At 47.6% G+C, this 18,458-nt stretch overlaps 1 protein-coding gene across 2 annotated transcripts in view; it reads right to left on the minus strand.

The window, feature by feature from the left end:
- Nucleotides 1-1,404: 1,404 nt before the first annotated feature.
- LOC144939525 (triple functional domain protein-like) overlaps nucleotides 1,405-18,458 on the minus strand; it is a 182,936-nt gene continuing 165,882 nt past the window's right edge. For both annotated transcript variants that reach the window (XM_078866706.1, XM_078866705.1), the window contains exons 52-62: nucleotides 13,956-14,254; nucleotides 13,194-13,329; nucleotides 12,401-12,428; nucleotides 11,526-11,691; nucleotides 10,609-10,718; nucleotides 9,963-10,136; nucleotides 9,296-9,463; nucleotides 7,978-8,056; nucleotides 6,676-6,900; nucleotides 5,566-5,704; nucleotides 1,405-4,774 (exon numbers count right to left, since the gene is read on the minus strand). In XM_078866706.1, the coding sequence (XP_078722832.1) occupies nucleotides 4,235-4,774; nucleotides 5,566-5,704; nucleotides 6,676-6,900; nucleotides 7,978-8,056; nucleotides 9,296-9,463; nucleotides 9,963-10,136; nucleotides 10,609-10,718; nucleotides 11,526-11,691; nucleotides 12,401-12,428; nucleotides 13,194-13,329; nucleotides 13,956-14,254 (2,064 nt within the window). In that variant the 3' untranslated portion in view covers nucleotides 1,405-4,234. The remainder of the gene's footprint in view (nucleotides 4,775-5,565; nucleotides 5,705-6,675; nucleotides 6,901-7,977; nucleotides 8,057-9,295; nucleotides 9,464-9,962; nucleotides 10,137-10,608; nucleotides 10,719-11,525; nucleotides 11,692-12,400; nucleotides 12,429-13,193; nucleotides 13,330-13,955; nucleotides 14,255-18,458) is intronic.

Here is an 18,458-nt window from a genome sequence, read left to right on the forward strand (position 1 = left end):
AGCCTACTGGCCATCACCAGATTCGTTCATGAAGCCATCCATATTTACAGACAGACACATTTGATGTGCTAAATTCCTCTGTTGATATGTAAACTTATTTGTCAAGGCGCTCTGCTCCTCCCACCCAGCTTAAAATACGCTGCCAAGCTTAGCAGTTTCATTAGGACGCTGTCTTTCCAACAGCTGTTCTTCACCTGAGGACGGCTGCTTGTGTTGTGGCCAAAACGTCGTGAGAATTTTGTTTTTTTTTATTCTTTTATTATTTCCCTTCTACGTGACTTTACCGAAAGATCCAAGAATAAGACACAGACACAATTTCAACCGAGAGGATGGTTATACACTTGGCAATCATTGGAAAGATGTCATCAACCACTTTGGGTCATGACTTGATTTGTGTTTTCTTGTCAACATCCACCGTCAGCAGTGTGGGTATGTGGAGCGAGGTGTAATGATTGCCTGGCGGCCCTTTGATTGATGTAGACCCACTGCTTTGGCGTTGCTTTATCCCGCATTAACATTAGCTGCCCTGCCCTTGCTGCTGACACACTTGGGCTACGCCCATCTCTAAACCTTTATAAACAGTTTGCCTTTAGAGGCTAACCCCCCTTTTCCTGATGACGACCGCTTGTGTTGCGATCGAAACGTCGTAGTTTTTATTTATATTTTTTATATTTAAATGACTGAAAGAACCAGAATAAGTCTACATTATAGACTGCCAGTAGGCTCACTCAGGTTAAGAACCTAGCTAGAGTCTACATTAGTTTTTTATGTTTATTTTTTTTTATTTTTCTATCTACGTGACTTCACCGAAAGGACCAAAGAATATGAATTCCTGCAAAATTTGACGATGGATAAAATATGTAGCATCAAATTGCAATTACACTTCATATAGCATGAATACCTGAAGTAGGCATTGCAGTGATGATTTGAATACTGCTGTGGTCAGGTTTGCTATACTAAGAATGCTTCATCCACGACTCGTCAATTACAACTTTGATCGTGATGTTTGTCGCTGGCCGCTTGAAACTCAACAAAACCTACGATACTGTACGCTGGTTTATTATGTCCCAATCAAAAGATGAACTTTGTTTTTTGAGCGATCACTGCATTTGCCTCCATTAAAATGTCATGCCGATATAATTCAACACTGCCAAAAAGTAACCCATGACTTGTTTCATGCACGTGAGAGTTCATAGTACGTACAGGACCGTCACACTGCTTCTAAAAGAGTCTATGTTTGGCCCAAATCTCCTTTAATAGCCACAAGGCTGGAAGAACTGCGTGTACTTCCTGCTAAATATGCGTCATTCGACATAACAGTGTGTGCAAAATGTACCCGTGGGTGGACAGACGACAGGATGAAGAAACTTGGATGACTTTCAAACATGATACCAACTTTATTGCAAAATGCTGCAGTTACGATTGGCTGGGATGGCTGTGATGTAAACACATGCTTTCGTAATTGATCAGTTGACTCCCACGGATCTGGCCATTAGGCCCGAATGTATCTTGATATGGAGCTTAATGACAAATTCAGTTAATAAGGAAGAGAAACACCAGATTGCAGCTGTGTTGTGCGTACACCTTGCTTGATGTACACAAACCTGTACATGTGTTTTGAGCTGTGACTTCTTTGTTGGAATGCCTACTGATGTGGATTTCTTGGCGATGGACAACAGAGTGCACAGGCATTGTAACCACCAGCACTGAAACGAATAGTGAATGCTGGCAAGGAGAGAGTATATTAGCCTGCCGTTAGGTTGTTACAATTGTGCAACATAGCTCTGATACGTTTTTGGGCTGTACCGCATGATGTCCGACGTTTCACACGGTACATGGAGTTTCTTCAGTTAAAAAAAAAACTTTATTTCCTGAAGAATAGAGCTCCCAGCACGTGGAGCAAAACTGTTAAACATAAAGCCCAACAACGCATGGTACAACCCAAAAACATTGGAGAGCTACAGAGCAAGCACACTATCCCTATACTTATCCCGAAGTAGCCAACCAGTCTCTAGCATCAGGCCCACCTCTGGCATTTTCCCAGGCACCATATTTGCTTTTTGTCGGCATTTCACTTTTGGCGTTGACAGTCCAATTGGTCCAGACCAGCGGGAAGTCTCCTGTATTGCGTTAACATACAGTAGATGACTTGTGGACATGGTGACAAGAGCACGCGTACCTGGCTCAATTGAAACATTTGTATAAAAAAACAAAAGCCCCAACACACACACAGCCATTCTCAAAATATCAAATCCGTAAAGCTTAAACAGCAAGCGCCATTCCTCCCCCCGCCCCCGAAACAACCGCTTGTCAATCAAAAAAAATCTAAATATTGTATTAAATCCAAACACAAACCATATAAATATTGATGAAGCCACAAAGCAAGCATGGCATAAGAATTTGATTAAGCTACGAGACAATATTATAAATAAATGTAAAAAATTTACAACGACACAGTATAATACAGACCTAATATACACGTGGCGTGCAAGTAAACCACTTCAATCGCATTTAGGTACAAACAAGCATTTTATGCGGAGATTAAACAGTTTATGAAGGTGTAAATACGGACTGTGCCACTGCTGGCCATAAATCTCCACATTCCTAACCTATACACTCCACAATCATTAATTCTGGCACTTGTACATATTTTAAATAAAAACAAGTGGTTTTGTTTTCAACATGAAAAAAAATACCTAGATTAAAACTCCATTGCACTTTATATGCGAACAAAGGTGAAGTGCATAAAGATTGGTTTTCATAAATGAAGTAAAAATCAATTCCCACTGACTCAAGTGCACTGCTCAACTTCAGGCTTAAGTTGGAGCCTCAGTCCAAACCATGGCCCCTTTCTGCCAAAGCCTCAAATCCGATCACTTATGAAGGAAATGGCCCCCCAGACTTAGCCCTAACCTCTAACCCAATGAACAAAACCAGTCTTAACATAATTACCACAATCCCACCTCAATCATCTAAATATAAACTATGCAATATAATAAGCGCAACCTACATCTAAAAACCTTAATACAATACAGAATTTACATTATTTTATCACCATAATCTTTATTTACCCATCAATCACTAACTCTCAAACCCATATGACTGCAATGGCATTATTAATAATGTACTCATCTTTATCCTCCAACTTAATCTCTTGTTTCATGAACTTAACACCATGGATAGATTGCCATCCTTCAATAAAAAAAATGTGACTACAACCAAGGCTTAATTTCTGCCAGGTTTGTCCAGGTCGGCAAACCAGAAAATATTTCTGCCTCTGGCATACCACATCCAGTATACCCCTTGCTATGGCTGTAGCTACTCCTAATCACGTGCCACCACCCTGCCTACTAGCGACCCAGAGAATATTCGGTGAGACTTAAACCCTACCTACAGCCCTAATCCAAAAGTGGTAACCATAATCAAAATCCAATAAATTCAACCTTAACACACAACCACAGGCATGAGGTTTAAATCCCATAATCCTAATATAGTAATTCCTATTCTGTATAACCCTAACCATCTAATAACCCTAATTTCATTAGCATTACATGACTTTTAAATCTACACTAATGCGTTCCTGAAACATGATTGAGCCTAACTGATTTGTAAATTCAAATTGAAGGGCTCAAATTAAGGACAGCAGTTCGCTATTAAATTGGTATCCACGTGGGCAAACCATTTCAGGCATGAATCCTCACAACCACACGAGAGAAGTCGGCAAGGGACTGAGTTCCTTGTGTGGGCCGACACGTGCCCACTCCTGAGGGAAACCCTTGTAGCCAGCAACGACACAGAGACTCAACTGCATTAGATATGTCGCCTCTCATTGCTTGGCTCAAGACCAATACGGCAATATTTGTCATTTTACTGCAGTAAACACAATCGCCGACATCGTGCAAACCGCTGGCCCCGATAATGGCCTCAAATGCTAAAACTGCAGCGTCATTCACAATTACATTTATGCCAAACTAAATACAAAGCTATTTAACAGGTATACCAGGGCCATTAATGCTTGGCCTCGTATCTATAGTTGATGCTGTTGTTTAAATGATTAAGATGGCTTGTTGGCTAAATACATTATTTTTCCTGAAACAACTTGGCACCTTTTAACATGGACACAGCTGCCCAGTGCTACCAGTGCATAAGCTAAAGAGTACTTCATAGTTCGCTGTCACATTAGACCACTCAATATCCCTCGACACAGCACCGGTGAGGTGGCTTCCCCTTGGATTCAACGTCTTATGACTGGAGGCTTTCCGTGCCGGGCCTTGATGCCGGAGAGCGGCCGCGCGTCGTTCTGGTGCTGCCTGCGTTCCACAAACGAGGCCAGGCGCGATGTGTCGAGCAGGGGGTCCTCCTTCGTGGGCAAAGCGAGCCACGCCTGCTTGAGGCAGGCCTGCGCACGCGGTCGCTTGCCGGGGCTGCCCCGGAGCAGCGCCGTGATGAATTCCTTGGCCTGCGCGCTGACGTCAGCGAAGTAGTGCTCGGGGAAGCAGTAGTCGAGCCGGGAGATGTTGAGGCAGGTCTCCTCGGCGCTGTCCTCCAGGAAGGGCGACACGCCGCTCAACATGACGTACGTGAGGACGCCCACGCTCCACACGTCCGCCGCCGGCCCCACGCTCTCGCCGAGCACCAGTTCCGGCGCAGAGAACTCGGGCACGCCGCACGGCTGGCGCGTGCGCCGCTGGTGCGACACGCGCAAGCAGTCGCCAAAATCGACGAGTCGCACGGACGGCGGAGAGGCCCGGCACTCCAGCAGCAGGTTCTCAGGCTGCACCGGGAGGGACGGAAGATACATTTATTGGGGTTAAAGGTCAAGATGATGATGATGATGGCTATTATAATCGTGCACAAATCCTGTTGCATGATATTCAAAATCACCCCCTACTGGCAGACTATGAGATCTGTTAAACATAGCACCTTTGTGATAGCTTTGCACGATAAGAATGGCATGAATACCGAATGCACTGAATTTCTGTTAATTATTCATGAAGGCCAGTTGTGTTTGTACATTAAGTCTTGTCTTTAAGGAGTTTATATCCACACAATGGTTCATTGGTCATTTGAGTGTAAATGTTTTAGAGGCTGATAATAAGTGCAACAATAGAGGTTTGAAATGTCATGGAGATAAGTTGGTAACCCTTATTTAGGCCAAGTCAGAGCCCATTGAGAGCATCAATAATGGGATGTTAAATACTTTAAAATTTAATATGAAAGGTATATTTTGCAAGTTAACATGTTTGAAAGATGTATAGCAAATATGTTAGACGTGCTTTTGTGACTGGCTAACTTTGACATTTTATACTTGCATTTTTTATAAGTTTTTTTTATTCTATACGTGGATGCTACATGTTTTTCATTTATTCCAGATCTCACATCTAACAAAAGTCACCTGCTTATTTTTGCAGCCAAAACCTACAACACCAGGTATTACCAGGCAGTTTCTATCCAAGCACCGGTACAACAATGCTTGGCTTACGACATCTGAAAAGATCGGGTGCATTCGGGGAGATTTCATCGCATTATTACGTGAAAGGCAATGCGAGTGGGCATCGGCGTCACCTTGACATCCAGGTGAGCCACGTTGCACGAGTGTAGGTAGCTCAGGATGCCCAGCGTGTCGCGCACATAGCCAGCCACCTTCCGCTCTGTCGCCAACCCCTGCTTCACCAGGTAATCGAGCAGGCGGGGCCCCTCCACACTGCACGTCCGCGAGCAGCGCACATGCATCTCCAATCACACAGAGCTTTCAACAAAGACAAATATCCCCCGTATATCCTTAACAGACTATTGGGACAAGTTCTGTTGGTGAGCACCTATGAAAGGCCGGCACGGCACACGAGGGGGTGGGTGGCCAGCACCACGCCCGACCGCCTTTGTCTCCCAGGTGTGGATGTTTACACACCGCACAAGATACTCATTTACGGCTGAGTCGACCTAGGGGAGACCCAGGACCGGTTCAGATAATCACCACTGGTGTTCGCCGTGAGCAGGAATCAAACTCGGGTCACCCGGTTTGTAGCGAAGCGCTCTAACCACTACACCACCGCGCCCCACAGAGCTAGCAACACACACAAGCACCAAATACAACGATCACACTCTTAACACACTGAAACACATTTGGACCTGGTATGTTATTATTTTGTACGGTGGGAGGTTGATCAGCAATGTTTCTATGTTCATGTTGAGGTTGGTGTGTGAGCCATGAAGATGGGCTTCAGCTGTAGCCTGGTGAATGTGAAATGCTGCCAGCAATTGATGGAAGCAGGCAGTGGTGCTACGATGTGGTCCATTGTTTGAGGTACAGACTTGTATAGAGACCCATAGACGCACATATACACACCCATAGTCTAGCATACATGCCCATAGACTCGCATAGAGACCCATACATGATCGAAGCATGCAGTGGTGTTACCATGTGGTCCAAGGTTTGAGGTTGTTGACCAGTTGCACTGGGTGCACTTGGTAATTGTCTGTTAGTGCGGGAGGGAGCTTTCTATCTGCCGAGCGATGTTCTGATGTGGTTCAAGACATACCGCTGTTTGCGGGGGTAAATCGAAACTGGGCAGGAGTTCTTCTGTGCGCTTGCTGATTAAGTGAACCTGGAATGTAGCCGCAGCTTAGGAGCGGCGATTGGAGGGGGGGGGGGTTGGCGGGCATGCGATCACTCACAGCTCCTGCACGAGCATGAAGGCGGCCGGTCCCTCGAAGGCGTGCAGGAGCCGGGGCACCTGCGGGTGGGAGAGCGAGCGCAGCACGCACGCCTCGCGGCACACCTCGTCCCGCCCGCGCAGCTGCTTGCCGATCACCTTCACCGCGAGCTCCGGCTCCATGTCACCGCCGTCCCCGCCACCACCCGCCACGCTCCGGCAGCGCCGCACCGTCGAGAAGCGGCCCCTGTAGCAGAGGTCGGAAACGGGTTTTGATTCGCAAATGGGTACCCGTACCCGGCCGTACCCGTACCCTACCCGTACCCTACCCATACCCGGCCGGATATCGGGTAGGGTACGGGTATCGGGTACCTGATTGCGACCTCTGGGATGAAGCCATGTTGCAGGCGTGGGTGGGTTGATTCTAGTAACTTGAATTGTGAGAAGAGACAAGAGGTTAGGAAATGAGTGACAAACAGTTACTCACCAGTGACTCACGGTCTACCCGTACCCGGCCGCACCAGGGTCGCAAACGGGTACCCGGCTGGGTACGGGTAGCCAGGTATCGGGTAGGGTACGGGTATCGGGTACCCGGTTGCGACCTCTGCCCTGTGGTGGCCGCGTCCCCCAAGCGGGAGGGAGAGTGGGGAGGGAGATCCACGCACATGGCCCTTCAATTCACAAAGCCGCTTTACACAATCCCAACTGTTCAATGTGCCTTTGGCGAGTTTCCTCGCCTGGAGTCAGGCGAGGCACCATAAGGAGATGTGACACACGTCTTTTTATTGACATAGCATCTAAATGTGGTCGCATCTAAAGGCTGCTATATTGTGAGATCCGGCATTGGGGGTAGTCTCAAGTACAGATCAGCTTTTAAATTGTTTCCTATTTGTTGTGTATATTATATGTTGTTTTTTAAATTTGCATTTGGTCTGCAATCACTTCCTTCGTAATCATCTTAGGTATGGTGCCTCAAGATATACTGCATCCAAGGCACGATAGAAACAATACATTACGATGATTATCATTTGCAAAAAAATGTACATCGTTTCTGGATTACTAAGGCATAACATAGCATGTCTAATGTACTGTCATCATTAGAATGAGTAGAGCACAGCATCAGTTGGGTTTGAGTGACTGATTGATACGATTATCATCCATGTAAGAACCTTTTGGGAGATGCAAAATACCTCTCTTATTACAAGGAAGACCTGTGAAACCCTCACAATTTGGCACATTAGTACCAAGTGCTACTGCTGACGTAACTGATGCAGCATTAGCAAACGAGGTACTGCAAGAGATTGATGTTTTAAGAGATACCAACCTGCCAATTTCGGCCAGCTCCACGAAGCACGAGTCGAAGCCCTCCTTGAATTCAATTTGCATGTCCTCGTTCTCAGAATCTGCAATAAAAACATTTCGTGACCTGGGGTGAGAACGCTCACATTCCCTTTCTCCCAGCAGCATGTGTTCAGTCGGCAGAATCCACGACTGCAATATACAATCCGATTTAAATATTCCCATAACACTAGCTGTATCACCGATTACATTAGATGGCTAAAGACAAGTTTAATTATTCGTCGATTACGTTTTACCATACTTTACAATATTTTTTACACGTGCATTTGAAGCTTGAGAATACGAAGTTGAAAGCCGCCACCATGATGGTGATGATTTCTCCACGGGATTAATGGCAAAGATAATTGACAGGGGCCAAACTCGTCTGCGACCCATACAAGCCATGCATTCGGGGTCCTCACAATGAAAGTGGCAAAGCTCAAGAAATATAAATCTTTATGTTAAACAATGTTGCAATCTAGCCCCTATCAGGCCCCCCAGTGGTCCGTCTATGGCACTGGCCACCTACAAATATGACAGCTCTGAAAGGTGCGGACAATCTCTTGTGCCAGGGAATTGTCAGCATAATTAATGGACACTAAATAATTATGGCAATGCTACCTGTTATGTCTGGACAAATTAGGTGCTCAGTGTTTCTGGAAGCTGCTCCCTCCATCGTTTTTGGGCAGCTGCAGAACATGTTCCAAAATTTTACTACAATATTTGCAATATTTTTACGATTACGCTTGTTCACCCAGGAGAGCATCACCAAGTTCCAAGACTGTTTCATGAGGATCATGCTAAGCTGTTCACAATAGGGGGCGACAATCGCCGTGTTTATTTAGCAATAAAGTCAACTGTGCGTAACCTTTCAAAATTTGACCATAATGCCAGCACACGATGGCCTATGTCCATCTTCAAATGGCATCACGGGATCATTAACATCCACTGTGAAGCAGACATTACACATTCTATGGTTAATACATTCTATTATTTACCAGGGCAGCTTTCCAGATTCGAACCAGGAATGTGGAGCAAGCGGTGAATGCGCTACCGCTGGACCATATCACCGCCCAATTGCTCGTGGACAAGATAAACGAGAGGTGCAAAATACTAAAATAAAGGCAAATTCTCTCGAGTCATCCAGTGGCCTCGGAGTCGGCAGCACTTTGGTGGAGATGACCTCCGGGGGAGTCCAGCACAGAAAGAGCGGTCATCCAGCAGGCGCGTGCACCAATGATACCAGGGTGTTGCCCAACAGGGGGTTAGTTCGGTCAGGGTGCGAGGCCTCGTTATTTGCTCACGAGCGAGGGAGGGCAGAGCGACGGGCTGGGAGATGGCGCTGAGCGGGCCGCTGCCCCACGTGTAGCTCGCGCCAGCGCGGAAGCAGTAGGTGGACCCCGGCACCAACTCGTCCAGCAGCAGCCCGGGCTCCGCCGATGCCGTCACACACTTCTGCCAGCCGCTCTCCCCTGATCCAGAGACAGCATACGCAAGCAAGCGCATACACACACACAGACATCGCAACATAATTAACCAGGCACATAATAATGAATGGTTTGTGGAGGAGTGGTTGGCGCACTGTGATAAGAGCACAGCGTCTTTGAGTTTGATTCCTGGTCATGTCTAACGTCAGTGGCGAGCGGATAGCTGAACTGGTTCTGGGATGCCCTTCACAACCCGTATGACCTCATGCGAGTGGGAAGGCCTTTATCTCACAGGGGATTGACAACAGGCCGTAAAGTATTTTGCACTAATCATGATTCAAATAGTGCAACATTAGCACAAGGGCATCTCACAAACCACAATGTTTTGCGGCAAGGCAAGCTGCTTACATTTCCTACAGAAAAATAAAATCTGTTCTGCATTTCTGCAAATAGGTTAACAGTACAGCCTGGTGGAGGAAGGTCTTCGGCCACGCAGCGAATATGAATCGGTCCTCGTCAGTGACGTCCAAGCGGAGGTGCTCACCCTCGGCCTGGAACTCGACGGTGTAGCCAGTGGGGGGAGTCGCGGGAGGAGGGGAGCAGTCCGTGCCGGCCGACCGACTTGGGGGCCCCAATGGCCCCGCCGGCTTCCAGGTGAGCAGCACCGACGTGCTGCTCACCTCCTGCACCTGGGGCCGGCCTGGGGCACCCGACACACCTGGAACAGTTGGGAGAAGGTGCACGGGTAGAGGCAGATGCTCACAGGCAATGGCACACGCGGGAAACACTCACATCTCTATAGTGATGTATCTAAATGATGACTAACCAGACTTCTATTAGTCTCTCCATGTAAAACTAAAATTCCTGTGCCTCCAATTAGCAAGGGTGGCTACGCATGGTGCGAAGTTAGTTCAACATACATATGTATAAGTCCATCTGCCTATAGTCCTGCATTATTATCCAAGTTTCAGAACAGCTGGTCAGAAACTTGTTTGCTCTGCTGCTTTCTTACAGACAGCGCACTGTCACGGAGCTGGGTACCTCGCACACCACACCGCTGCAACCCCGACATGATTCGCCAACCCCACCTCTCGGTCGCTTGAGATGGGCTTGGCCAATCCGCACGCTGTCATGCAAGTATAAATCGCACTCGCACGCCTGCAGCAATTGGGGTGGTGGCTCTGAGTTACCTTGCACGGTGAGCGTGGCAGCGGTGGTGGCGGTGCCGAGCCCGCACGTGTACTTGCCGGCGTCCTGCTCGCACACGCCGCAGATCCGCAGGCAGCGCTCCCCGCCCTCGCTGCGTGTACACACAAAGACAAAGGATCCCGCCCGTATAACTTTTGACGAACCTATGAAGTGCCGGCACGCTACACGAGGTGAGGGAGGGGGTGGTTGGCCAGCACTACGCCTGGCCGTCTCTGTCTCTCCGGTGCTGATTTTTACATGCAAGAAAAGGAAGACTCTCGAGAGGATGTCCACCAGACAAGATGGAGAGATAAAATCAGCTCAGGTGCTAAGCGGGTTGATGCATGGCATGGCCGTGAGCTATTGTTATGGCTTTGGAAATGTATATCTTCTTGGTTCTTTCGGTAAAGTCACGTAGAAGGGAAATAATAAAATTATAAAAATAAAACATAATAAAATAATTCTCACGACGTTTCGGCCACAACGCAAGCAGCCGTCCTCAGGTGAAGAACAGGTCTGTCGGGAAGACGGCGTCTTCGGGAAGACCTGAGGACGGCTGCTTGCGTTGTGGCCGAAACGTCGTGAGAATAATCTTGTTGTATTTGTTTTCTTTTATTATTTCCCTTCTACGTGACTTTACCGAAAGAACCAAGAAGATGAATCCCTGCAGTCACGAAAGCTTTAAATCGAAATGTATGTATGTTAAACCTCTTTCGCACCGTAACGTAGCCAACCGTGCTAATCGAAAGCCTTCATATAGCAGTGGATAGAAGATAATGATTACGGCGCGAACGGATGTACAGATGTATGGATGGTAGATCGAAGACGAGACACGTCAGCAACACACAGAGAGCCGAGTGTGTGGAAACGGACGTTCGGCCTGGACGGGTGGAATGAGCGACGCGCTGGCCAGCCTCACCCGCTGTGCACGGCGAAGCGCCCCCCGGTGGCGAGGGCTTCCCCCGCAGGCCCCGTCCACGTGGCCGGCAGGGCCGCGTCGCCGCCGCGCACTGTGCAGCGGAACGCCGCCTCGCAGCCCGCGGCACAAACCACGTCCAGCAGCGGGGCCACCACCTGCGGGGCCGCTGCACCGACAATTGCGCTATGATCAGTTGCGGCGAGATGTTAACTACCTCGCCTGATTATACAGGTCGGTCGTGGGTTCGATCCCGACCCCGACGCATTCTGTCTATTTGGAGTTTTTCTCCCCGTGGTCGTGTGGATTTTTTTTCCCGGGTCCTCCGGTTTTTCCCTCTACGTTTAGAATCGTGCGTTTTAGAGTATCTGGCTGCGATACGTTTCCACGTGATAAGCCACTTTGTCGAGCTATCATTCGTGGCCAGGTCGCGTCTGAAAAAGAGCTACGTAGCTCAGTGGGCTTCACCTGGTCAAATAAATATGCTGGAGCCAGGTTAACGCGAAAGGGAATTTATTGTTGAACACTGGATTTATGTTTGTGCAATTTTCCATTTTGAATGTGACCACAGTTGCTTTTTATTCTCATTTATATTTGCTACATTGCTGCACTTTGTTTTATCCGTTTTGCTTTTGTCATTTTAGGTGACTCAGGTCACTCGTGTAAATGGGACAATCCCCGTCTCGTCAGTTCTCACCTGGTTACAAATAAAGTTGAACAACTACAACCAACTAAAATGTATCTTTTAGAGACGGCACATGATCTGTTAATCTCCTTTACACAAGTGAGTGTCCAATCTCTCCAAGTGTTGCCGTTTTAAGTTATTATAGCAGACTATTGCATTTATTTTAGTATAACATATCTTGCATTCAACATACCTTCATGGGCCACCTTTTGGTTCTGAAGCTGCAATGACAAATATGACAGATGAGGTTCTCCACTCACGGAGCCAAACCACAGCAGGTGTGAGCTCAATGTCACAAACGACAGTGTCAAGGTGATCGAGTTTATACATTATTCTTGTTTAGAGAGCGAGTACATCCTAAGTGAATGAATAATATCAGGTGCTTATGTGGGTCAGCGACTGTGACAAGTGAGTGGAAGAGTGGTGAGTGTAGAGTGAGTAGGTGAGTGGGTAAGGTGGCTTCTGTTGATTGACTGCGTGGTTGTTTCAGTAGGATGTTCACAGAGTGTAAGGGGTGGTTGTGTATGCGAGGTTGAGCGAATGGGTTGTGTGCGCGAACAGGTGGTTGTGTTTGTAGGTAGTTCAGTGAGTGGATGAGTAATTGCGTGCGAGTAGGTGATGTTGTGAGCGAGTGACTGAGTTTGCACATTATTGTTGTGTAAGAGAGTACATGCTAAGGAGCTACTTCAGTGAGTGATTGAAGAATGAGTAAGTAGTTGGTTGAGTAAGTGAATGGGTGGTTGTGTGTGGTGCAAGGCAGTTGTACGCGTGTGTGGTCGAGTGCCAGAATAGATGGAGTGAGTTTGTGAGGAATGGGTCAATTTAGTGGCTGTGTGGTTGTGTGTGCAAGAAGTTGCGTGAGTGGGTTGTGTACGTGATTGTGTGTGCAGGCAGGTGGATGGTTGATGAACCAAACAGGAGTTTGTGTGAGCAGGCAGTAGAGAGTGGGGGCAGGTCGGCGAGTGAGACGGTTTCATCCCCCGCACCTTCACGGACACCTTCCCGCTCGGCATGTTGGTCTCCCGTGCTCGCCGCGGCCCGTTCTCGTGCCTTGACGCGTCCTTGTCCCTCACCGCTCCCCGCTTCTTAAAGCGCAGGGCCGAGTGCCACGAGCTGGTCTTCCTGGACCGCCCGAAGCACGCGGAGACGCAAACCGAGCGGTCAGGAGCGCCCCCCCACCCCTACCAGTACTCCTCTTACCGGCTCGGCGCAAGAGATCGCAGTGCAGCCGTGATTGTGTGGCCTCGCTCCCTTGAGGGTTGGTCTGCTCACCCGGTAAAGCCAGTTTTTCTCTGGGCGAAATTGTTTCCATCCGGGCGTTATTATCGGCCAATACATAGAAACTCGGTCTAACCACGCAAAGTGACGTAACCAGAAAGAATACGTCGTTGTCGCAATGTTCGTCACTGTCGCTCCTCGATCGAGTGAGAAATGCACAAGTTATGCGCTCACCCGTGTGGGGGCGCCGTCAGCAGCGCACCACGCATTGTGCGCCAATTGTGCTCTAATTGCGCGCGAATCGAGCACTGTGCACCGTTTGAAATTGTGCAATTTCAAGCGACTTAAAAGCTCTCGCTCTGTGGTGGTGGTGCAATAAAATCCCCCCCCCCCCTCCTGTCCACTATAAACCTCCAACAAAACCCAATCAAAATCCAATCTCTCTCAATCTCCCTTCGACTTCCTTGTGCCACGGCGTGCCGCATTGGCGGGAAGGGGGCGGGGGGGGTCACAACCCACGCTGCTCTCACCGATCCGCCGCGGCGGCGTCCGGCGAGTCGGTCGACGGCGGCGGCCCTCCCGTGCTGGTGTGGCCCAGCACGTGCGCGGGGATCCAGCCCTCGGCCGCGGGGCCCTGCTCGCTGGCACCGCGGTGCACCAGGAACATGTGCTGCTGGTTGGTGGCGAGCACCTGCACGGTGTCGCCCCGCGCCAGCGACACCTCGTCCTCCCGCACCGCCGCGTAGTCCTGCGTCACCAGCATGGTGGCCCCCACCCCGCCGGAGCATCCCGCGGCGGCTGCGCCACCACCCCCCTCCTCGCCCTGGGACTACGGAGAGAGAGAGAAAGGAGACGGCTGAAACGCTCGGACGCACGTGAAGGCCGGCCGTCACGGAGCAGCCAGCGAATTCCGTCCAGAGGATGGGCAACAAGCGCGCACGCTTGAATGTTAGAACCCAGCTGCACGGATAATGGGGGTGGCGTGACCGTGTGTACGGCACATGCCGCAGTGGCGGATGCGTAAGCCATGTGGTATGACGAGACCAACCGTGAGGTCTGTCTACGCAAGACACGCACCTGTACACGTCTCCGTAGGTTCATTCAACATGCTTAAAGTGTATCATGGGACCTCCTTTGCCAGTACCAAAATGTGAGAATAGGTTTTCCCCTTTTTTCTGGCAACAAAACAGGTGTTAAAATGTTAAAACACCAAACTGAAACCTTTTACAAGGAATCATGTCTGTATTAACCACAATACGTGTGGTCGGAATGCAAACAAAAAAACGTACTCTGATAATATATGCATTGTCTTTGAAACTGATTGGTCCACACCAGAGACAGCTTTCTTTCGAGCCTAGTCTCAAACGGTGCTAGACCAGAGGACGCTTTTTGGCGAGTGTTTTTTGTTTGCATTCTGCAAGTGTCCCCTACTTGATTGCATCCCAAATCCTAGCAAATGTAAGACTCACCTCTGTTTTGCTGAAGAAAGTCAGCCAGTCTACATTTATAATTGTTTTCATAGCCTCCCAGGAAAAGACAACAAAATCCTGTTTTATTGTTCCTTGAATGTGCCGTTATCAGAACCCACGAGTGCTTGTGTGTTTGCCTGAGGTTGGCAAAATGTGTTGTATATATGTAACACGTAGGAACCAAATTAAATATCTAACTCATAAAATATATATGAAGTGTACAGTGGCATTCACATGAAATACTGGAGTAAAAATGCACTCCCAAAATGTTCGTGGTTGCGATAAAACATCACGCGCTAACTCGAGATGTAAACACTGGCAGCTGATGAAATGAGCCAGCTTTGCTCACCGATAATCTAAACGCGAAACATTTCATCTGGTCCGATTTATTTACTTAAAACATCATGTGAACACGGGCGGTCAAATTCCACATTGACAACATAACTGTCAACATGCCTCCCATGTTCTGCTTAAAGGGACCATGGGCCAACTCCCCGCCAGTAAACGTGCAACGTCGGTCCAACTTTCGCATGTAGCTGCAACCGTTGGGCCATATTGGCCTAACGATCCACGTTTACCGGCTCTGACTTTCACACTGCACCACCACGTACGTGCCACTTTCCAGAGAAGATACTGCTCGTGGCTGCTGGAGGGGCCACTGAAATTGGAGCTGTGTTTGGAGCTGTGTCTCGGGCACACAGCATAGGTCGTCCTGGGCGATGCCCCCCGCCCCCTCTCTCTCCTGACGGGGCCACCGAGATCTACCACCACCCCGTGGACAATCACATGCCGGAAGGTGGCACACACCGATGGGCGGGCACGCCCGGCAAAAGTCTCCCATTGGTCACTCACTCGGTGTCCCTCTCTAATTTTAACTGCGGCAAAACATTGCATTCCTACGTCCACAATGGGCTCATCTCAAACTCCCCACCGACAATAGCCGACTTATATGTTGAACACTTTCAGACTCTTCTGATATAAATATTTGCCCAATAGGCGTTTGATGAAATTTACCCAGTAGATGTGTAAATGCCACCTCTGTGTTTGCGCGCTGTGAAACTGTAAAGGTCAGCTTCCTGTTTAATCATACAATTGGATTTCACATACCCGATATTTATACATGTGGTGGGTGTAATGCTGCACGTCTGAAATACATCACTTTGGAGTCATTGGTGGATAACGTAGATTTACATTACTCTAAATTTTTTTCTGGGATGTAAGGTGGCCAGTAGATGGTAGTGAAGCAGAGGTGGTCATGATCCCATCTTTGTGAACGTTTCAGTGTTTATCCTTTCTTGTGCGTGGGTTATTTGAGGCTCATAGGTTCCATCCAAATGCAAAACACTGCTTAAAATGTCATTGAATAGGCCCCCATATATCCCAATATGGACACATCTGGGGAAAAAGTCTTGAGGCTCAGAGAGCCTTTCCTGGATGCAGTATTATATGCGTGATGTTGGGAACATTTTGATAAAGGTATACGCATTTCTCAGTATACAGAAAAATCTATGTGGATGTTCTGTTATGTGACATAACAGTACGAGCCTGATGTAGTACTCGTGTGATCCTTAATCCTCTTCATTTATAATTATTTACCTGTCCGTATAACTCTATTGTAGTGTCTTCATTCAGTAGCATCGATACTTGGAAGATAGGCTTGCAATGGCTGCTGTCAGCATTTGACCAAATCACAGCAGTTATAAGTAAAATACCGTTTCTATATAGACACGCACATCCTCAATTGGGTTTCTTCTGAAAGCTTGGCCAATGAGAGTTAGGGCTACGGATAGGGTTAGTACTGCTACAGACAGTGACGACGCAAGTTGGCTCAGAGAAACCAAATCCCAGAGGGCTTAGCACCTACGCAAAAATAAATTGTTGCCGCCATAGACATTAAACGTAAATTAGCATGCGTATAATTCATATTGCCCTGCATGGAATGAAATATTAACGTTCAACTGGAACATTTTTACAGATGGAATATCCATCGACACATTACAGTTTGTTAAATTATCTCATTTATAATCTATTAATGTTTCCCATTTATAAGGATTTTTAGAAATGTTGTCAACTAATTTTTTTGTACATTTCCTAATGCAGCAACAATTTGTTTTACAATGCCATGTGCATACGTACACACACACATACATACACACACATACTTACACACACACAATGTACATTTGACATGTAACGATTCACCCTGCAACAAATGTTATTAATTATGAGGAATTGGCATCAACATTTGATTCCAGAGTCAATGGTGGTTTTTGTCTCGTTTTTACAATATCGTGAGTATTGTTTCTCATTAAGTGCCAGGTCACTTGGAAAGCTGTTTGTTTCATTATCCTATATGTAGCATTCGCATATAATTGTTATAAAATTATAAAGAACCGATTTTCACATGCGCGATTCAATGCGTGTTTGACGAGCTTAGTGAATACATTACAATTAATTAAATGGTGAATCATTACGTGCCGATCCTGAATATATATTGTGTACATTTCCCGAGCAACAGTGTGCTCCAGCAGTCGCGTGAAATACCGATCTCGTGTGATTTGCGTGATGCGCAGAAACGTAGCAAGAGCCTGCACAGCCTCAGAGACCACTTGACATTTTATTATAAATCAGAGATGATGATGATGACGATGTTGAGGGCAGACATGGGTCGAAAGCAGTTGTACACAGCGCCTACTAGGGGCAGAGCTGGGGGGAGAGGGGCACAAACATCCCTAACGAGCTACATCCGCTTAGAGAAGGCACAGCGAGACACTAACGGGGACAGGTGTGGGGGGGAAAGCGTGGAGGAGGAGGAGGAGGAGAAGAACTGGTTGTGACTGTGAGAGTCCGAGTTAGTCGAGGTGCGGAGATGCGCGGGCAGCACTCCAGGTCAGGAAGTTTTCACCATTGTGTCCTCTGCAAGCGAGATTCGAGCGCTTGTTAAGCGACGGAATCGCTCGGGTTATGAAGTGTTCGCTTCATCACCCGTACAGGTGGCTTCATGCGGGAATTAAATCGTGAGAGCCCCGATCAAATCGATGTGTGCTCCCCCCAACACCTGGATGTGCTGCCCTCGCCATCTGGTTGAAAATTATGGAGAAGAGTGTGATGACATGGAGAAACTGGATGAGCAGAGGCGAGGGAAAAGCCCCAAGGGAAAAGATAAGGAGATGGTGGAAGTAGGAGTGTGTGAGGCATGAGGTTTGTTAAGAAGACGGTTAACAGAACTGAGTTTGATTGAGATTGTAACAAAAACGATCAGACAGATGGGGCTGGAGAGAGGGGAAGAGGTCGCGAGGAGGGGAGATAAAAGGAGGGTGCAAGGGGATGCAGGATAATGGAGGAGAGAGCAAGTATGGTGGAGCCATGACACTCTACAGGATACAGGAGTTATCATTGGAATATTATAAATAATGCAGACCATTTTAAAAACATATTAATTAATACAACTCAATGAATATGTACAATAATAATAAATGGTGATTATTGTCCTAAGACTTACACGACAACCATGCGAATGCAAGTGTTTAAATACATGGCCGGGCATTAAGACTCGTGCAGCCT

This window comes from Lampetra fluviatilis, chromosome 2 (genome assembly GCF_964198595.1).
Source record: "Lampetra fluviatilis chromosome 2, kcLamFluv1.1, whole genome shotgun sequence".
Taxonomy (NCBI): domain Eukaryota; kingdom Metazoa; phylum Chordata; class Hyperoartia; order Petromyzontiformes; family Petromyzontidae; genus Lampetra; species Lampetra fluviatilis.